At 34.8% G+C, this 23,780-nt stretch overlaps 1 protein-coding gene across 1 annotated transcript; it reads left to right on the top strand.

Moving 5' to 3' along the window:
* Positions 1 to 681: 681 nt before the first annotated feature.
* LOC143236689 (lysozyme 1-like) lies at positions 682 to 13,062 on the top strand. Its single transcript, XM_076475104.1, has 6 exons — positions 682 to 1,048; positions 3,341 to 3,487; positions 5,004 to 5,092; positions 8,498 to 8,570; positions 11,764 to 11,839; positions 12,054 to 13,062. The coding sequence occupies exons 2-6, from the start codon at positions 3,349 to 3,351 to the stop codon at positions 12,397 to 12,399; spliced, it is 723 nt and encodes a 240-aa protein (XP_076331219.1). The 5' UTR covers positions 682 to 1,048; positions 3,341 to 3,348; the 3' UTR covers positions 12,400 to 13,062.
* The last annotated feature ends 10,718 nt before the right edge of the window (positions 13,063 to 23,780 follow it).

Below are 23,780 nucleotides of genomic sequence, written 5' to 3'. Positions count from 1 at the left end.
GAAACTTCTATATTAGCTGAAAGGCCCTTCTTCAAATATGAGTAAAACTAATAAATGGAGTATTTTACAACCATTGACGCGAGGATTAGCTCTTTACATTTCTTGGTGTCCTTTTATTTTATTCGTTGAGATTATAGATTAATATTCTCCAGATATTAACGAACAAATGGCGAACTGACGACTGACAATGCCCTTTTGGCGACTAGTAACGGTTTTGATAATAAAAAAATGTTAATAAATATTTGTAAAAACACACCTTAATAGATACAACAGTCTTTAGAGTTCAAGACACGAAATGGGGAAACTCGTGAATGGAAGTGTCTTGGTTTTAGCTAAGAACCACTGTTGAATAAAATTCTTAATTTATGGAATAATTGGAATTTAAGACCACGAGACAAGAACCTTCAAATATAATTCTTTTCTTAGGATTAGGCTAAACAAAAACGTACATGTGATTACATCAGTACCGAAACTGGACAAAGTACTAAAGTTACTTGAAATTATGTAAAATATTCATAACACGATTGTACTATTAATGAATTGTGCATTACCTAGCTTACTAACAACAAAAACAAAATAAGTTATTAATAATTTCATGTACAACCTAAATCTACCAGTATATTGTTCTCCGACGTGTAGAAGTCTTTCGCTACCTTTACTTTATGTCATCGCTCTAAACCTCTAATTCAGGGTTGGTAATACTAAAAGCGGATAACGCGTTTGCGTGCGTGGTGAGTTATATAAACAAACGTAGCTTGTTTTTATTGTTTTATTTTTCTTTGCGTAACTAAAGCTTTTAGAACAACTTAGAGTGGCAGTGCTGTATGATTGGTTAACTTAGAACAACTTTTGCTATTTTAACTAAAGCCTAAATAATTTAAACGGATGATGCTTCCCCAATGGTTTTCGGCGAAATTCAATGCCTATAGGTTAAGGTCAATCGCCTCCTCGCGGCATATTATAAAAGGAGAAACGATGTCTTTTGAACAGCAGAGGAAAACCGTTACCGTGTAATGTGTGTACTTCTTCGACAAGGCTTGACAACAAGGTATGGATTTAGTTCAAACGGATTATTTTATTCGAAGCTCCTTGTCTTTAAGCTTCAGTTTCGTCTTTGTAAGACGAAAACAGTTACCTTCATCATTACTAATTATTTAACTTACTCACAGAATTATGGGATTAACTTAACCTTATAATTAAAGCCTTAAATACAACGTATAGCTTTTATATAATTGGTTCTTCGTTCAGTCTCGTTATAACATCTATTTAGTCGTTAAATACGTTTATCTTTTTTGAATGATTTGTAAAAATATGTTGTTGTTTTTCTCTTATGAAATTTTAAGTATACAAAATTGCCTAATAACATTCTTTGTTTTACAGTTATTTAAATATAACTTCAAAGCATGTTATATTTGAACTTAGAGGTCGTAGGGCAACATAAAAATTATTAATAATTTTACCAAAACAGAATTCGAACCTTCTCGAGATTCTATAAGGGTGGCAGATACTAGTTTTTCTGTTTCAAACAGAAGATTAAATAAACGCAGACGGACACAATAATCCTGTCTTATTCTTTTAAGAGCTACCTCGAAGTGATTGTCATTCACCATACTGACGTACTGCTATAAAATATTTGTTATTTTTCCAAGTTAGTATCAACACAATCTCTACCAAGTCTCAATGTAATGCGTTAGTGTTGAAGGTATTTATTCATATTCTGTTGCTATGATAACTGATCTGCTCACTTTCCGTTACTATGGTGACATAATGCTTATTTTTTCTGTTACTGTGGTGGCTTATGTGACCTCCCATTGTATTATTCAACGAGGAAAAAGAACGTCGGAATTCTGTTTAATAACTAATTATACGCAAGTTTCATAACACGACCAAAGGTACCGTTGCAGTTTGAGCATTGTAGTAACTACAAATATTTACTTGGGGTTGTACTCATTGTCTAAAACGCTCTGAAAATAATATTTTAACAAATAAGTTCTTCAAAAACACGTTGCACTTATATAAACAAATACCTTATAATGTTTCTGAGAACGAAACATAACCCCCCGAAATGTCTTTTCTGTTTCCAAATCTGGAGGAAGAAGATCAATCTCTAACTTTGTTAGTATATAATTTATTTCGAAGTTGTGTGTGTTTTTTTATAACAAAGTCACATCGGGCTATTCGCTGTGTCCGGTGAGGGGAATCGAACCACTGATTTTAACGTTGTAAATCTGAAGACCTACCGCCGTCCCATCGGGGTACTATTAGGAACAATAGTAATCATTCTAGGGTTTAGTGCTGAGTTTTTGTGTTTTATTTTCTGTACAACATATGAAAAAAAAAAAGATGAACTTGTGAAAACTGTAGCAGTTTGTATTGTATTGTAATAACAGCTTATTTGTGATTAATATTTTATTTAAACTATGTCCTACACCACGCTAACTTGCTCTGATAGAAACACCTTAAGAAAAACAAACAACCAATAGAGTAAGACATTCAATGCAAAGTGTCGATAATACGCGGGTTGTACGAAACTACAAACTATGTGCCAATATATTTCTAATAAACACACCTGGGCCCGGCATGGCCAGGTGGTTAAGGCACTTCGCTCGTAATCTGAGGGTCTCGGATTCGAATTCTCGTCACGCCAAACATGCTCTCCCCTTTCAGCCGTGGGGGCGTTATAATGTGACGGTCAATCCCGCTATTCCTTGGTAAAAGAGTAGCCCAAGAGTTGGCGGTGGGTGGTGATGACCAGCTTCCTTTCCTCTAGCCTTACACTGCTAAGTTAGGGAAGGCTAGCGTAGATAGCCGTCGTGTAACTTTGCGCGAAATTCAAACACAAACAAACGCGCCTGGCTTATTCTGCATATAATGTACAGTAACTTAAGTTCTTTCCAGGCCAGGTAAACCTGTTTGTTCCACTGAATCTTCTCATGGCGACTGTCATCACTCGCGTTGTTTACTTATGAAACAATCAGGCCTTCATTATACGTGACGACAAGATGATATTAAATTCGTCCGTTTGTGGTGAAATTATGTGCATCATTTCCTGTAAACATGGCGCAAAATAATGAAACGAAAACCCATCACAACTGATAAACTTCGTTATGAACGAAGGTAACACTAATTGAAAATACATTTCAAAACTGTCACTAATACTGCATCAAAAAAATCCATGGAAGTGAACGGCATTTCAATATTGAACTCGCGATTAACAAGAAAAAAATGGATGACTGTATGGATTTACGTTTTAGTACAATCTGCGTAGAACATTGTGCATCTGACATCATAAATATTGAAACTATAACATCATGATGTAATTTCCTTTCTTATTTTTCAGGAGTAAAAATGAAATCCGTGGTTCTGACTGCAGTATTCATAATTCTTACGTTTGTCGCCAGAGGGCATGGTAAAGTTTATGACCGCTGTGAACTGGCTCGTGATCTTAATGAAGTTTATAAGTTTCCACAAGAGGATATTCCAAAATGTAGGTGATCTTGCATTGTATTTCCTTTTAAAAGCAGATATTAATTTTTCTATCCAGAGACGCCAATAACAGGGGGTTTTAGTACTAAGTATGCCCAGATTGTTGACTGTATAATATACATCACATTAGGATTTATCTGTAATGTGTGTGTGTGTATATATGTATTTAAAAGCTGAAAATATTGCGTATAAGAGCTTGCTATATGAGAGTTTTAGTTTCTTATAAGGTTGTGTTCAGGTTTAGGAAGCTGACATCACCTACAGTATGAATACCACACTTTTACAAAAATCGCCACCTAATGGACTCTATGAGTAACATATTACCAAAAGTAGAAACTTATAAAGATAGAGAACATTTTTTTTCTGCATTTCGTTTTAAGTATAAAACTGCACAATAGATTATGTGCTCGAAACGTTGTTGCTCTTCTATGAAGTGTTTTCTCAGGAACGAGCCCTGAATAGTTCCACTGTAAGTTCTCCAAATAACCATTGGGCCAATACAGTGTTTGATATACGTTTTTAACCCCGTTTTCGTGCTAATATGATTGGTAGTTTAAAAAGCTTCTTCATCATGTAGACAGATGCCCCCTAGCGTTTTGAAAGTTTTAAGTGTTGAATTTGTGCAATTATTATTATTGTATAGAGAAGTCAGTTTTAAAGCAATCAGATAAAATAATATATTTTGTTTAATGTTTAACTAAAGCCGAAGTTTCTTTGTGAGACCATGCGAGGAACTAAACTTAGATTGTTCTCAGTCTCCTATCTAGACATCTTTATCACCAGGTGGCGCATGTGTTTTGTTTTTAACTTCACACAGAGCTACACGAGGTTTATCTATGTTAACCGTCCCTAATTTACCAGTGATGGACTTGAAGGAAGGCAGCTGGTCAATACCACCCACTGCAAACTCTTGAGCCACTTCATGACCAACGAATAGCGGGATTGACTGTCACAGTATAACCACTCCAAGCCTGAAAGGGGCGAACACATTTGGTGACAGAAATTCGAGACTGCGACCTGTAGCTTGCGAGTCGAACGCCCGGATCGCCAAACCGCGTCCAGCTGTTGACGAATTTCAGATATTATGGGTTTTAAGTGATACATAAGGAAGAATTGAATGCTAATTTTCTCCTTTAAACAGTCGTAGAACGTTTCATAAACCACGTTTTAATATTGTATCACAACAATATTAAATAGTATTTAAAGTTGCTCTATATAAGTTTGTTAACATTATTATTTAAGCTTCAGATATGAAGTGTAGAATATTCATTTCAACTGCTGATTAAAAGTGTTCTTTACGGAGTCTGAAATATAGTTTTAATTACTGTTTTATGTAATTGAATAAGCAACTATTGTTGGTATAAAGTACTGGTTGCAACCAAAATAATACTAAGCTATAATATTAGCATTTTGTGGATGTTGGTATGAACTAATTTATCTTTTAACAGCAGTTTAAAAAACAGAAAAATTGTAGTGTTACGTGAGTGTCTAATCGAGGTATGTATTTTATTTTATAGGGCTGTGTTTGCTATACTGGGAGAGTAAGTACAAGACGAACAGTTATAAAGCACTTAGTGATGGAAGTGCCAATCATGGCTTGTTTCAGGTAACTGTTTCCACGACTTAAACCAGATAACTATATCAGTATTGAAAACGGAAATCAGTGCTTTGTTGTCTCATGTATCAAATTTTTTGTTTGTTTTTGATGCCGAAGTTGTATGTTTATTTCTCAGAAACTGATAAGTCGTGTCCGTTTGCCGTTAAGCGCAACGCTGCACTGTTCCCAACGCAGGTATCGAAACCCGATTTTTAGCATTACAAGTCCTCAGATTTACCGTTGAGCCATTAATGTCAGTGGATACAATTTAAATGTTTTTCACTGATGCTTAAAAGATTAAGAAGGGCTAATGGGCGACTATGTGAAGGGTATAAACATAGATTATTAACCTTCGTTATCGGTAAAGGGGACGATGAATTGATTGGTTTTGTTTTGAATTTCGCTCAAAGCCACACGAGGGCTATCTGTGTTAGCCGTCCTTAATTTAGTAGTGTAAGACTAGGGAGAAGGCAGATAGTCATCACCACCCACTCTTGGGCTACTCGTTTACCAACGAATAGTGGGATTGAACGTCACATTATAACGCCTCCACCGCTGAAAGGACGTGCATGTTTTGTGTGACGGGGATTCGAACCCGCGACCCTCGGATTACGAGTCGAGTACCTTAACCACCTGGCCATGCTGGACCACGCGACAAATTGGTACCAGTATTGTAATATTAAAGCTCTCCAAGCCAACTTCATTGAGGACAACTTTAATTTCAATGAAATTCTCTTCGATTTCAGAATATATATATATATATTTTCTCGTATAACTATTATGTAACAACTTTCGCATTGTGATTAAATAATTATTCCACATACTTTCAGGGCACTGGGTAAAAAAAAATAGTGCCGTATTTTATGTCAAAAATCGTACTTGAATGAAGTAATTTAAGGATGCTACGAGTTGTAATTGTTTAGATATTTATCTTGAGTGGTGTCACTTTAACTTGTTTATTAAATACGATATTTCTTTATACGATTACATGTAGATACCAATATAGCAGTGTTGAATTTGGGCCTTTCCACAAAATGGAAAAATACGATACTTAATGGGGAACTGTTTGCACGTGAAAGAACTCTCCTCACCCACGTGCACTCCCTGAATTTAACGCTGTTATATTGAGAGTTGTTTGCTCTAGACTAGAGATTTATTAGTTGTCGTTATTAGGAAAACATACCGAATAAACGCATGGAAAAGTTTATTGTGTGATTCCAAACAAATGACATCTGTTATAATTTAAAAGTTATTTGCTCATTGGTTCTGAACTCTATTACTATAGAGACTGGGAGTAATTAGTAATAGACTTTATTGAAACTATACAATATTATAAACCTCTGTCTTCCATTTATTTTGCTTTTCGCTAAACTATCCTTATTGGCGTTGTAATAGTACGGTAGTGATATCTCTGACGTAATTGAGCACGTGGTTTTGTACGTTTGTTATACATTCCACGATTATCGTTGGCAAACAGTTGAAATATATATCGCCCTATCAGCATACCCCCACGATAAAACCCAGAACGCCGTTTAACCATAACTTATAACAGAGAAAAAATAAAAATGGAAGTAATCTGACGTCATGAACTATTCATGTTTGTAATTAACATACGGTTGCAAGCGTGCGCTACCTCGTTTTTCTGGCAATTCCCGTGTTTGTTCAGGAAATTTATTCGAGAGTTCGTCATATTTCTTGGATTTTTTAGACCATGAATAGAATCTGAGAAAAAATGTAACATTTATTTATACATAACTTAGATCTACCTTGGCTCTACATAACCGTTTATATGATACGAAACTCTAATTTGGCACAAGTCCGGGATCTCGAAACGTGCTATGATTATTGTACTTTTTACCTGCTTGAGTTGACCTAGAAAACGGTATGGTGTCCTTGCAGAACGACCATTTTGGAATGAATGACGTCATTCTTTACATGAAAGTTCGTTCAACTGGAAACCTCACACGTTCGTGCACTTACTCGTGTCTGCCTTAGGCCACCCGGGCCTACTTGGGTTTTGTTTACCGAGTCGTATTTCAGTTTTGGTTTTGTGGTAGTAATTTCATTAAGATTTCTTAAAGTAGTGAAAATATACTTTTGTTTCAAAATTCAATAACTGTAACTGGTTCTAAACACGGATATATTTAGCGGTTTTTGTTTTGTTACCTTGAGTAGAAAACTCGATATTTTATTAAAGTAAAACTTACTTTACTAATCAAGTTGTGTAATGAAACCTAAAGTGAATTAACAGATTGAATACACACACAATATAGCATTTGAGCGCCATCTAACTGCAATAAACAGCATACCAAAAGCTTACTATAACAAAAAGGAACTATAATAAACTTGGTAGAACTGTAAAAGCCCTATATAATCATTTTACATTGTGTTTTTGTATGTAATGGAAAAATATTCACCCATTTCTTTACAATGTATTGGTTAAAAAGGTATATCTAAGTTATTTGGTATAAGTTTAAAATATTTCATTAAGGGTGATTAAATCCCTGGTCCGTGAACGACAAGTCTATGGGCTTGCAAAGCTACAATACGGGGGTCGATTCCCCACGATGAATAGAACTAGATAACCCATTGTCCAGCTTTGCGCCAAAATAAACAAACCGGATCATGTGTGATTTCCTGAAGTTTTATTTTAATAATGCTGTATAATATAGACGAAAAAAACGCCATCTATTAATCACATTTACTAAATACGTAATTAAAGTTTAAGAATTCTAGAAATAACGCTTTTGTCCCAATGAAATCCCATAACACATGGCATGCTACATTGACCGTGAATACGTAAGAGACGTATTAAAATAACCGCAAGGTAGCGCTTTCTTTGCACTTGACCTAGAATATGATACGTCTTGTGCTATTTATAACTTTAGATACAAACGAGTTCTCGTAGTTATCGGAAACTTTATATGAATAGATCTCTAGTAGGCAGAAGATAAAGAAATAAACCACTTATACATTTTTGGTTTGCGCTAGTTGTAGTTCTGTAAGAACTTACCCGATAAGTTTAATCTATAAACCAACGACAAGGAGTGATATTTTGTACCATAAATCGCATGCATATACATTTTTCTGTCAATTTATATACGATGACACTTATTATTACTTAGGTTCGTAGCAGTCTTGCGAGTTAAATGTCTATTTTAGAGTAAAGCCACATTGGGCTATCTGCTGTGTCCACCGTGGGGAACCGACCCTTGGTTTTAGCGTTGTAAATCCATAAACGTGCTACTGCACCACCACGGGATAACAAATCAAAAGTTTTTTTCTTTTTCTTAATAAAAACATTTTTATCAAGATATGTGTTGTTTTATCCTTAATTTGGTTATTTACTGGTTAGAAATAATACTTTAATATTTATTCAAAAACAAAAAATGAAATTCCATCCTGTGTTTCCAGATCAATGACCGATATTGGTGTCAGTCTACCAGCAGAAGACCCAGTAGTAACGTTTGTCAACTGTCATGTGATCGTAAGTATCCTTTCCCATCACGGGTAGCGACATCTAGTTTCTAGCTCTATAAGTTCTCAGACATACCACTGTACCTCTTGGGTTAAATGAACACTACCCAAACTCTGTATGTTCTCATCAGCATGAACTAGTCTATTTGAAATATTTTTATCAGAACATAGTAACCTTCAGACGTGTATGTTCTCAGTAACATTAATCAGTATACGAAACAGGAATTTATAATAATGTTACAGTGCTATATTACAGTTACTTCATGGAAGGAGCTTCGAGAACGAAAATAATTCTCCTGTTCTTAAATTTGTGACGAAACATCAGTAGATACAATTAACCAATGTTCGGTTTGGTTTGTTTTGGATTTGTTTTTGTGTTTAATTTGTTTAAATTTGTGACGAAACAGCTGTAGATACAATTAACCAATGTTCGGTTTGGTTTGTTTTGGATTTGTTTTTTGGTTTAATTTGTTTAAATTTGTGACGAAACATCTGTAGATACAATTAACCAATGTTCGGTTTGGTTTGGTTTGAATTTCGCGTTAAAGTTTATTTGTGACGAAACAGCTATCTGCGTTAACCAATGTTCGGTCTCTAATTTAGCAGTGTAAGACTAAAGGGAAGGCAGCTAGTCATCATCACCCACCGCCAATTCTTGGGCTACTCTTTTACCAACGAATAGTGGGATTGACCATCACTTTATAACATTCCATAGCTGAAACGGCGGGCATGTTTGGTGTGACGGGGATTCGAACCCGCGACCCTCAGATTACGAGTCGAGTGCCCTAACCACCTGGCCATGCCGGGGCCATTCACCAATGTAAAAACAGATTTCCGTCTCTGTGATATTAAAGTCTTGTATTATTCATAAAAGTATTGTAAATTGTAAACAAACACCAGTTCTTTATTCTTACCAATGTGTGAAACATGTTCGTTTCATATTTAAATACCAAACTATGTAATGAATGCTGAGCTACTGATTACTCGTGTTTAAAATACAAAGTTGGTTTCTTACAACTACTCCATTTCAACCCTTAATGATCTATTATTTCTCCCACAGAGAGTATTATTACTCTTATCACAGACTTGGTCTTCTCCTGTCAAATGTTTGCTTTTTGCCTACATCTGGTTTCATCTTGTGTAACCTAATCCTGTAGATCTCCAACGTCTTCCTGTGATTATTTCTACCACACCTTACACTCGTATTCTCCACGTGATGTTTTCTTTTCCGATCAAGTTTTGAAGTTTCTGTAATATTTATTTCCAGCTTGTCATAGTTTTTCAGTCTCCAGATTTCGCTCCTACGTGACGGGCCCCGCCATGGCCAGGTGTTTAGGGCGCTCGACTAACAATCTGAGTGTCGCAGGTCCCCATCACACCAAACATGCTCGCCCTTTCAACCGTGGGGGCGTTATAATGTTACGGTCAGTTCCACTATTCGTTGGTAAAAGAGTAGCCCAAGAGTTGACGGTGGGTTGTGACGACGACTACTGACGGTTCATAAATTCGTGTAGTTTTGCCCGAAATTTAAAATAAACTAATCTTATGTGACGGTGGTTGAACCGTTTCTTTTGTGGACACACTGCAGTTTTAGTTTCACATATATATAATATGATAAATGTTGTATAGTCGGTTCGTATTTCTGATTTGAATTTCTTTTTAAAGGTAATGTTATTCTGTCTTTGTATGTATATATGTATGTATGTGTGTGTTTGTTTGTGTACTATCTGCTTAGTAACCATTTCTATTCACTTCAGCTAGCGCATCATCATAAATGTCTTTGGTAATCTGTGTATTGTATTCCCTTAAATATGAATGCTTTCAGTATCGCATTTTTCTCGACGGAACTGACTTGTCTATAACATACAAGCGTTATGCCTAAACTCTTTGCTAAAAGTTACAATTTCCTCGTAATTACTAAGTTAATTGGCGGGTTTTACCTCCAAGTTCGTAACATAAGAACAGCAAGCTAGTTACAGCTGTTACTTTGATTGAAATAATTTTGTTACGTACGTGGAGTTCTGTTTCATGTCATATTGAAACAAAACCATAGTCAGATACGTACAATGTGAAAAGGAAAACAATTATAAAAGGGCCATATTAGTCATTTTCCAAGATACAGACTTGATTAAGGATTCGTCTAGGGTGAGGAGGAGTGGAAAGACCGCAGGAAACTGTGTCCAAATGTTAGGCCTTTCTGAAGAATCAAGGTGAACTTTCTCGGTCAGTTGATAATTGTAAAGTAACAATAGTGCATTTATATTTTATGTAGGTTTAACCGAACGTTCATAGTTTGATTTTAACTTTTTAAAATATACAGTCTCATAACCCTCTGACCACTTTCCCCACATCAACAATAAAGAAAAAACCCTTCGAGATGTCTTCCTCTCATAACTTGTGTATATGATGAACTTGTTATTTTTTATTGTTGTTTTTGAATTAAGCACAAAGCTATACAGTGGGCTATCTGTGCTCTGCCCACCACGGGTATCGAAACCCGGTTTTTAGCGTTGTAAGTCCGCAGAATTCTTGACTTCACATTTTAACAACATTCCTCAGGCGTCGTTCAACTTCTTAAAACCGTTGTTGTCGTGCTTTGAGTTTTCGCAGTATTTCTTATTTTTAGTGTAAATAGCTGGAATAGATTTATCACGTAAAAATTGTATTAAAATAAAGGAAAAATACAATTATATTTTGATACTTGGAGTTAATAAAAACAGTGAGAGTAAAGGCTGATTAAGTCTGAAGCATAGCATGTTGGTGAGCTTGTACAGCAGGGAACCACTTTCAACTAAATGACATTTGTATAAGTAAAAGAATTTTTGTTTGTTTTGTATTTCGCACAAAGCTACTCGAGGGCTATCTGCGCTAGCCGTCCCTAAGTTAGCAGTGTAAGACTAGAGGGAAGGCAGCTAGTCATCACCACCCATCGCCAACTCTTGGGCTACTCTTTTACCAACGAATAGCGGGATTGACCGTCACGTTATAACTCCCCACGGCTGGAAGGGCGAGCATGTTTGGTGCGACCGGGATTCGAACCTGCGACCCTCGGATTACGAGTCGAATGCCTTAACACACTTGGCCATGCCGAGCCTAAAAGTAAAAGAAATTATACTGGTAGATAACCTCAATTTCACTTTTGAATAATTAACTTAAGAAATTATTATATCAGTTTTAACACATTTCGAACATTTTTTTTTCAGGATTAAGAGATGATGACATATACGATGACGTAAACTGTGTTTTGGAAATGTTCCATCGTCATAGGTTTAATTTTTGGTGAGTAACTGACACTTAACACGTCATTTCGTTTAAAACTTACAGGAAATAACTGTTACAGGATGTATTATGATTAATTACCAGTGGGAGCAGAATTATATATATGAAAAAAAAACACGTGTTATGCGTGAATTAACACAGGTTTGTCTGTTTAATATAGTAATGAATTTTCGAACACAGCAACTAGGTCTAATGGTGCTGTGTTCTTTTATAGGCCATCGTCCTTTGAAAAATGTACTGGAAACCTCACAGACTGGTTAACACCATGCCATGCTTTCCACCAGCGAAGTGGGTATGCTCTTCAACAGACGTACCATCCCCCTAAAGGTGGTCACTACCAACATGAACATCACTACGGTGGTGGTGGGAGACACCAAGGAGGCGGCATTAAAATTACACCCAATGGAATACACATTAATATAAATCCACCACCTTTAAGCGCACTTTTGAGCGGAGGTGGTGGTGGACTTGGTAGTCTATTGAGTAGCCTTACAGGGAAACTACGTATCAAGCCATTTTTCAAGGTATACAAGACCATATCTCTTGGCGCCGATCATTAATGACGTCTTACGGTCAACTACTGACATCTAGCGGGGGTTATGTAAATTACTACAATTGATGGGAGTAGAGCTGCCATCTAGTGGTGTATTTAAATAACAGCAAACATCACGAACAGTTGTTTTCTTTATATCTGGAACGCATTATTCAAATGAATTCTTACGTATATACAACCAGCTTTTCTGTAACGAGGCTAAGCATGTGGTTTCTAGCAGAAAGTAGTGAAGACTGGCTTGTGTTTTATAATGACGAAAACCTGGAATACAGCTGTTCTATATTAATTATTAAATAATACGCACATTAAACGCAGATCAAATTCGTTTTTTTGGGGGGAGGGAGGGAGAGGTGCGCGCGTGTGTTAGATCCTAAAGATGATGAGTCAATATCTAAATATTAATAAAGTGAAGCTCCTGCGAGAAATTTTAAAACGAAAGCTAATTGTCAATCTCAAGATGGTTGCATTAAATACAAAACATTTTAAATTCCCTCCCGAATTCATTTGACATTTTTATTTCAATTTTTTTATCATATCTTAGCCATTTTCTAAGTTTTATATTTATGAGTTCCAGTATTTTTTATAACTTGATTTAGATTATATGGATTATATGATTTAGATTATATGGATTATATGATTTAGATTATATGGATTATATGATTTAGATTATATGGATTATATTTAGAATATTATGTACGTGTTTCCAAGGTCAGGAACCTTGAATAAAACATTATGGATCTAATCTGTTCGATTATTTTAATTAATTAATATCTCCATGTGTAAATGTCCTTAGAGGGTTTTTTTTTTTGTTACCATATTCAGTTTTGATAATGTATTCATTTTCATTTTGAGAGGAAACAAATAACCCCCAAACTAAGAACAGACCTCCTGTTAACTGAATGTTGGACACAAGGGCTTAGATGATGCAACTTTCTTACTTATTTTACTGTAGAATTTTTAAAAAAACAAACTTTTCTTCATGTGATCTATCTGTCTAAAGGGTTTGGGCTAGTTTGTTATTAAATACATGGCTACACAAAGGGTTATCTGTGTTGTACCTATTACGGGCGCCCCAGTATTTACAGGTAGATATGACACTCGACGCCGTGATCCCCGTCACACTACACTTACTCGCCCTTTCAGCTATGGGGACATCATAATGTGACGGTCAATACCACTATTCGTTGGTAAAAGAGTAGCCCAAGAGTTGTCGGTGGGTGGTGATGACTAGTTGCCTTCTCTCTAGTCTTACACTGCTAAATTAGGGATGGCTAGCGCAGATAGCCCTCGTGTAGTTTTTACGCGAAATTCAAAAACAAACAAACTTATTACGGACAAGCCTTTCGATTTACCCCTGAGCGACAGGGGGCGATTTGTTTAGTGAAACCTAACTAATTTTTATCGTATTATATGGAATTGTTATTCACGAGATTTCCTGTATTACAAATTTAAATTTTCGGAACTAAACGTTCATTCATTTTTAAAAGCAAACATTATGCACGAATCTCAACTGCACGTCTCCCCAGTGGTACAACCACATGTCCACAGACTCGCCCCGCTACAAACCGGGTTTCAACAACCGTACTAGCAGAGCACAGAAAGCCCTTTGTGTCGTTTTGACCTTACTTCCAAAACAACCAACCTTGACTTTACGTATTATTTTCAAGATAAATCTCGTACTAATCCAGTAATCTCGAGATTGTAGATGGCAGTATATATTTTAAGTAAGTCAAATTTTAGTTGTAATCGATGAATAATGCTCAGGTTTACATACTGCGTTCTTGATGTGCCCACCTATAACGCCGCTTAATGTGGTAAATTCTTTACAGGACTTGGACCACGTAGGTAAAAAATAGTTTTAAAACTCGCTTCATCGAACTCTCTATTTCCCATTATGAAAATATCACATTTCATTAACCCTACAAATTCGACCTTATCTAATAGAAATTTCGGTAGAGTTAACACCCGCTTGAACTTTTTGAGTACAATCAACTGACGCGAGGAATATTATTATAAACGTACTTGACTTCGTGTACGAGATAAAAATGATATTTTTTTAGCATAATTGTCTGTTCATCTAAGTATTGAAATTCCAAGCATTAAAGTCGACCCGATACTGCATTAAAAATAGATTTTCTTTCAATACATATATATATATAAAGCTCAGTATATTATATTAAACATTAGGTTTCAGTTACATTCATGAATCTCCGCATATTTTATAATTAGTTCTGTGGTTTGTTCTCAATATATCGTGATGTAAAGTTTCAGTACAAGAAAAGAATAGCTGTTTCATGCGGTTATGTGGAAAAAAAATATTTAGAACAATGCCCGGTTCATTGAAAAAAAATATTTAGAACAATGCCCGGTTCATGTGAAAAATATACTTAGAACAATGCCCGGTTCATTGGAAAAAATATTTAGAACAATGCCCGGTTCATGTGAAAAATATACTTAGAACAATGCCCGGTTCATTGAAAAAACATATTTAGAACAATGCCCGGTTCATGTGAAAAAATGTAAATTTAGACAAGATAAACTACACAAGATGTGATCATAATTTAATTAAAACTTAGCCAGCATTCTTAGTATTACAAAACAGATATTAAAACTTAGCCAGCATTCTTAGTATTACAAAACAGATATTAAAACTTAGCCAGCATTCTTAGTATTACAAAACAGATATTAAAACTTAGCCAGCATTCTTAGTATTACAAAACAGATATTAAAACTTAGCCAGCATTCCTAGTATTACAAAACAGATATTAAAACTTAGCCAGCATTCCTAGTATTACAAAACAGATATTAAAACTTAGCCAGCATTCTTAGTATTACAAAACAGATATTAAAACTTAGCCAGCATTCTTAGTATTACAAAACAGATATTAAAACTTAGCCAGCATTCCTAGTATTACAAAACAGATATTAAAACTTAGCCAGCATTCCTAGTATTACAAAACAGATATTAAAACTTAGCCAGCATTCTTAGTATTACAAAACAGATATTAAAACTTAGCCAGCATTCTTAGTATTACAAAACAGATATTAAAACTTAGCCAGCATTCTTAGTATTACAAAACAGATATTAACACTTAGCCAGCATTCTTAGTATTACAAAACAGATATTAACACTTAGCCAGCATTCCTAGTATTACAAAACAGATATTAAAACTTAGCCATCATTCTTAGTATTACAAAACAGATATTAAAACTTAGCCAGCATTCTTAGTATTACAAAACAGATATTAAAACTTAGCCAGCATTCTTAGTATTACAAAACAGATATTAAAACTTAGCCAGCATTCTTAGTATTACAAAACAGATATTAACACTTAGCCAGCATTCTTAGTATTACAAAACAGATATTAACACTTAGCCAGCATTCTTAGTATTACAAAACAGATATTAAAACTTAGCCAGCATTCTTAGTATTACAAAACAGATATTAAAACTTAGCCAGCATTCTTAGTATTACAAAACAGATATTAAAACTTAGCCAGCATTCTTAGTATTACAAAACAGATATTAAAACTTAGCCAGCATTCTTAGTATTACAAAACAGATATTAAAACTTAGCCAGCCAGCATTAAAACTTAGCCAGCATTCTAGTATTACAAAACAGATATTAAAACTTAGCCAGCATTCAGTATTACAAAACAGATATTCTTAGCCAGCATTCTTAGTATTACAAAACAGATACTTAGCCAGCATTCTTAGTATTACAAAACAGATATTAAAACTTAGCCAGCATTCTTAGTATTACAAAACAGATATTAAAACTTAGCCAGCATTCTTAGTATTACAAAACAGATATTAAACACTTAGCCAGCATTCTTAGTATTACAAAACAGATATTAACACTTAGCCAGCATTCCTAGTATTACAAAACAGATATTAAAACTTAGCCAGCATTCCTAGTATTACAAAACAGATATTAAAACTTAGCCAGCATTCTTAGTATTACAAAACAGATATTAAAACTTAGCCAGCATTCAGTATTACAAAACACTTAGCCAGCATTCTTAGTATTACAAAACAGATATTAAAAGTATTACAAAACTTAGCCAGCATTCTTAGTATTACAAAACAGATATTAAAACTTAGCCAGCATTCTTAGTATTACAAAACAGATATTAAAACTTATTACAAAACAGATATTAAAACTTAGCCAGCATTCTTAGTATTACAAAACAGATATTAAAACTTAGCCAGCATTCTTAGTATTACAAAACAGATATTAAAACTTAGCCAGCATTCTTAGTATTACAAAACAGATATTAAAACTTAGCCAGCATTCTTAGTATTACAAAACAGATATTAAAACTTAGCCAGCATTCTTAGTATTACAAAACAGATATTAAAACTTAGCCAGCATTCTTAGTATTACAAAACAGATATTAAAACTTAGCCAGCATTCTTAGTATTACAAAACAGATATTAAAACTTAGCCAGCATTCTTAGTATTACAAAACAGATATTAAAACTTAGCCAGCATTCTTAGTATTACAAAACAGATATTAAAACTTAGCCAGCATTCTTAGTATTACAAAACAGATATTAAAACTTAGCCAGCATTCTTAGTATTACAAAACAGATATTAAAACTTAGCCAGCATTCTTAGTATTACAAAACAGATATTAAAACTTAGCCAGCATTCTTAGTATTACAAAACAGATATTAAAACTTAGCCAGCATTCTTAGTATTACAAAACAGATATTAGACGTATGTAGAAACGGTTATTTAAAAATAATACAATTTAGAACTTTTTACTATAACCGTGTCACCAACATTTTCGTAATAGTCTTTGTTTTATAAATACTGCATTTGTATTGTTAACGTGTGATAAAACGCAACATAATTTAGGCCTAACACAGAGATAATATTAACACGTTAGAATGTAGATCTAATTCGTAAAAGTTATGCAATGTTAATACGTTATACGTTAGACTCAATTAACATAATTTATGTAACATTAACACATTAGAACTTAGATCCAGTCAGTAAAAGTTATGTAACTGATACATCAGTCCATGTAATTTACATAATATTCGAACAATTGAATAATAAAGACCCGTTCCATAGAATTTACACTATATTAACAAATTAGATATAATAAGATATCCTATAAGCCAAACGCACCTCATTTAAAAGACATGAATATTATTTAGGCTTTGGAATCCTTTTATGTGCCGTGAAAGTGCCACGATGCACATACATCACTAAAGTATAAAATCTAGTGTTCAGAAAATGTCATATATGTCATGAAAGTGTTAGTTTGTGCAACACATCTAAATAGAGAGTCTAGTCTTTAAAAAAAGTCGTAGATTCTAAGAATGTTTCGTTGTGATATTTACAATTTTAAAATCAAGGGTTCGATTTTAAGATGATACGACACACACATTCCAAGAAAATGTAGGTTTGCGCACAACATTCGTCTTTAGAATTTAGTGTTTAAAAATGTCTTTTGTTCCATAAAAATACTAATGCGCCCGGTTTGGCCAGGTGGTTAAGGCGCTCAAGTCCTAATCTGAGGATCGCGGGTTTGAATCGCTGTCGAACCAAACATGCTCGCCCTTTCAGCCATGGGGGCGTTATAATGTGACGGTGAACCCCACTATTGGTTGGTAAAAGAGTAGCCCCAGGTTTGGCGGTTGGTGGTGATGACTAGCTGCCTTCCCTTCTGTCTTACACTGCGAAAGTATGGACGGCTAGCGCAGTTAGCCCTCGTGTAGCTTTGTGCAGAATTCAAAAACAAACAACAAACAAACAAAACAATAGTGGATACATGAAATCCACCATGCGAATCCAATGCTTTAATTAAAGAAACTTTCAGAAGATCAGATTAATTCCAGTTTATAATCCAACTCTGACCCACGTCCACATTTTACTAATGTATATTTTAGGAATTACTGTATTTGAGGTCTATAAATGCCAGGTTTTCTTACATCATCTCTCCGATCCCGTACAACCACCATGTTTAAACCTTATTCAACCTGGAGCTCTCCACTACCCCCAAGAAACATTTGTTTTTCCCGCTCGTGAATATGTTTTTATAACATCAGTACGTAAAAACATGTTCGGGCACGTTCCAATGGTTAACACGCCAGAATCCAATGGACTATGGTTCACATCTCGTTCTCTTAAACTCGTACTCCGCAATTTGTGGACGTGTGTGTTATAGAAGTAACAGTCAAATTTCTCTATGCGTTAGACTAGGCCAGGAGCTGATAATGGGTGCTTTAGACTGGCTATCTTCTTACTGTTCCATTGCCGCATTAGTTTTACCTTTATCACGCGCCATTTGTACATTTTGTCACTACAATCACCTTGGTCAGTGGTTCTTAACCTGGGGGTCGTTTGAAGTTTCTCGGAGGTCACGGAAGGTTTGAGAATTATTGGAGAAATCACGGAGCAGTTTGTAGTTTTTGTGGCAAGTGTCTGTAACTGCCCACCAATGAGAAACACGAAGTGCTGCAGTTGAACCACGTCGAGATGCTTGTTGCGCAATCACCTGTCTAATTTTGAGTAAAAATTTTCATATATTGCAACGTTTAGAATTGCCTGTATTTTAACTATATAATATTAATACATCGAACTTAAAATTTAAATATCAAAGTTTCCATTTGTTTAGCACTTGTAGCATTTCTCATGGTCATTTATTTGTAACATTTTTAAAAAATTAGGATCTTTATATAGTTTTGTGTTATTCTACCTTTACGCAAAGTTCACCATTACAAAAATTATTATAGGGGTCACGGTAATACCCTGGAGAGTCTCAGGGGGTAAGACGATGAAGAAGGTAAGAACCACTGTTATAGGCTGTACATCTCAATCGTTATGACTGTATTATTTAACAATAGTATCAGGTGTACGGTAGGCTCTATTTGCGTATAAAGAGTGTGCACAGAAGTTTTTAAAAACTCATTTATATTTCAATTTATACGTTCAGTCATAGTTTGTATGCTCTAAAAACTATAAATACGAACTTTCCTGTCGATTTTCTGCACCCCATGGATGTACCCTCACAATATGCGTAACAGTCTATCAGTTCAAAATGAGGGGATGCTAGTACAGAGGTTCTTCGGATATCTGTGCATGAATATCTGAAGTGAACAAATAAAGAGACAAACATGTAATGAAACGTTTTCTATTCCATAGCCACAAGTACCTAGGATTAGATAAACATTCTCTAGATTATCAGTGTTTGTTATCACGCAACAGCGTATCGTTTTTATGCGATAGAGACTTTGGTGGTTTTAACTAACTCTTGCACGCTCTATACTTTGCCCTGTTAAACAGGAGTGGCACAGTGGGAAATTGTCCCGACCCTCCACTTTACAAGGGAACCACAGTGATTTTTGATTTCCGAACTGTGTCCGTTGGGAATCCTTAGTAGTCACGACAGGAGTGAGTTTCGATGGTGACTTTAAACCATTTATATGTCAATTATACCAGAAAAAATGCCATTAATTTTTGTCCAGAATTTTTAATAAGTAATATTTGGAGGACACCAGGAATTAACCTACTGAAGCTAAAAGTATACATATTGTTAGACACCATACACCAAAATATCATACATATTGTTAGACACCAGACACCAAAATATCGTACATATTGTTAGACACCATACACCAAAATATCATACATATTGTTAGACACCAGACACCAAAATATCGTACATATTGTTAGACACCATACACCAAAATATCATACATCTTGTTAGACACCAGACACCAAAATATCATACATATTGTTAGACACCATACACCAACATATCGTACATATTGTTAGACACCATACACCAAAATATCATACATATTGTTAGACACCAGACACCAAAATATCGTACATATTGTTAGACACCATACACCAAAATATCATACATCTTGTTAGACACCAGACACCAAAATATCATACATCTTGTTAGACACCAGACACCAAAATATCATACATATTGTTAGACACCAGACACCAAAATATCGTACATATTGTTAGACACCATACACCAAAATATCATACATATTGTTAGACACCAGACACCAAAATATCGTACATATTGTTAGACACCATACACCAAAATATCATACATCTTGTTAGACACCAGACACCAAAATATCATACATATTGTTAGACACCATACACCAACATATCGTACATATTGTTAGACACCATACACCAAAATATCATACATATTGTTAGACACCAGACACCAAAATATCGTACATATTGTTAGACACCATACACCAAAATATCATACATCTTGTTAGACACCAGACACCAAAATATCATACATCTTGTTAGACACCAGACACCAAAATATCATACATATTGTTAGACACCATACACCAACATATCGTACATATTGTTAGACACCAGACTCCAAAATATCATACATATTGTTAGACACCATACACCAAAATATCGTACATCTTGTTAGACACCATACACAAAATATCATACATCTTGTTAGACACCAGACACCAAAATATCGTACATATTGTTAGACACCATACACGAAAATATCGTACATATTGTTAGACACCATACACCAAAATATCATACATCTTGTTAGACACCAGACACCAAAATATCATACATATTGTTAGACACCAGACACCAACATATCGTACATATTGTTAGACACCATACACCAAAATATCATACATCTTGTTAGACACCAGACACCAAAATATCATACATATTGTTAGACACCAGACACCAAATATATTATACATATTGTTAGACACCATACACGAAAATATCGTACATATTGTTAGACACCATACACCAAAATATCATACATCTTGTTAGACACCAGACACCAAAATATCATACATATTGTTAGACACCATACACCAACATATCGTACATATTGTTAGACACCATACACCAAAATATCATACATATTGTTAGACACCAGACACCAAAATATCGTACATATTGTTAGACACCATACACCAAAATATCATACATCTTGTTAGACACCAGACACCAAAATATCATACATCTTGTTAGACACCAGACACCAAAATATCATACATATTGTTAGACACCATACACCAACATATCGTACATATTGTTAGACACCAGACTCCAAAATATCATACATATTGTTAGACACCATACACCAAAATATCGTACATCTTGTTAGACACCATACACCAAAATATCATACATCTTGTTAGACACCAGACACCAAAATATCGTACATATTGTTAGACACCATACACGAAAATATCGTACATATTGTTAGACACCATACACCAAAATATCATACATCTTGTTAGACACCAGACACCAAAATATCATACATATTGTTAGACACCAGACACCAACATATCGTACATATTGTTAGACACCATACACCAAAATATCATACATCTTGTTAGACACCAGACACCAAAATATCATACATATTGTTAGACACCAGACACCAACATATCGTACATATTGTTAGACACCATACACGAAAATATCGTACATATTGTTAGACACCATACACCAAAATATCATACATCTTGTTAGACACCATACACCAAAATATCGTACATATTGTTAGACACCATACACCAAAATATCATACATCTTGTTAGACACCAGACACCAAAATATCGTACATATTGTTAGACACCATACACGAAAATATCGTACATATTGTTAGACACCATACACCAAAATATCATACATCTTGTTAGACACCAGACACCAAAATATCGTACATATTGTTAGACACCATACACGAAAATATCGTACATATTGTTAGACACCAGACACCAAAATATCGTACATATTGTTAGACACCATACACGAAAATATCGTACATATTGTTAGACACCATACACCAAAATATCATACATCTTGTTAGACACCAGACACCAAAATATCATACATATTGTTAGACACCAGACACCAACATAAATTAGGGACGGCTAGCACAGATAGCCCTCGAGTAGCTTTGTGCGAAATTTCCAAACAAACAAACAAACATCTTGTTAGACACCATACAAATGCCTACAGAAAGAATAATTCACAATATGTAATTTTAGAACAGAAAATTAATGTGTTAAGATGAAGATAAGTTGGTGGAAACATAATAGCAAATGTTCTAGTGCTGTTTTTTTAAACCAATGAAAAATAATTTCTCGATAAATAACTTTTTTTGTAAAATAAGAAGGTGGTGATGTCTCTTGGTAATTTTGGTTTTAATGTATGCCTACACAATGGTTTATCGGCGCTCCATTTACAGTGAGGGGATCTAACCCCCGGCAGTTTACCGTTGGCCCATTTGGGGATCTGTACTTCAGATGCTGTCCTTTAACTGACACGCCAATATAAAATATTTTCCCACCAGAGCAAATACCGTGTATAGTAAAAAAATGTCATTAAGAGGAAGAAATATTGGTGTTCATTTAGGCTTAGTAATTGTGCTGAAAATGAACCTGGAAGTATTTCTTGTTATATATCTCTTCTAATTAGTAGATTGTGGATTGAAATATAGACGTGTGTGAGTATAGCGATACACTGAATATTGTATTCGGTTTAATAATAAGCAACCTATTATTAAATCATGATATTCAAGTCGCCATTACTAGGCTTAACGAGGTCCATTTCTGTAATTCTCTAATCAAGATAATTCTGTCGAAAAAACTTTAACTGCAAGTGATATATCTAATGAAAATTATTGTTTAGTTATCTTCATTGTTATGCATTTTGTTTGTTTTGGAATTAAGCACCAAGCTACACAGTGGGCTATCTTTGCTCTGCTCACAACGGGTATCGAAGCTCGGTTTCTAGCGGTTTGAGTCCACAGGCATACAGCTGTGTCAGTAGGGTGGGGGTACATTTTTATCACTTGTTTTTTTTTACTTTGAAGTTTCCGCAAAGCTACTCGAGGGCTAGCAGTCCCTAATTTAGCAGGGTAAGGGAAGGCAGTTAGTCATCACCACCCACCGCCAACTCTTGGGCTATTCTTTTCAATGGGTGGTGAAATTGATCGAATGTTATAACGCTCCCACGGCTGAAAGGGCGAGTACGTCTGATGTGACGGGGATTCGAACGTACGGCCATTTTTATGTAAACACAATGTTCAATATTTAAAGTAGACGTTGAATCGTATTCGATAGAGATGACTGGACTTTTAAAGTTTTACTTCAAATCTTTAAAATAGGTCGAAATTTGCACTATTTTTAGCAATTGTTAATTAAGGTTCGAGCTTTTAGGCTCAATTTTTTTTTTTAATTTAGTATATAATACAAACATATATATCAGACATTATACCCGAAGTGCAGGCTACTTAAACAAAAGCACTTCATTGTTATTTTAAAGCAATATTATATGTCAACCACCATAATATTTTTATTCTTTTCTGTACGTGGAAAGCTCACAAT

Source organism: Tachypleus tridentatus, chromosome 2, assembly GCF_004210375.1.
Source record: "Tachypleus tridentatus isolate NWPU-2018 chromosome 2, ASM421037v1, whole genome shotgun sequence".
Classification (NCBI taxonomy): domain Eukaryota; kingdom Metazoa; phylum Arthropoda; class Merostomata; order Xiphosura; family Limulidae; genus Tachypleus; species Tachypleus tridentatus.
This window is presented reverse-complemented; position numbering and strand designations above follow the sequence as displayed.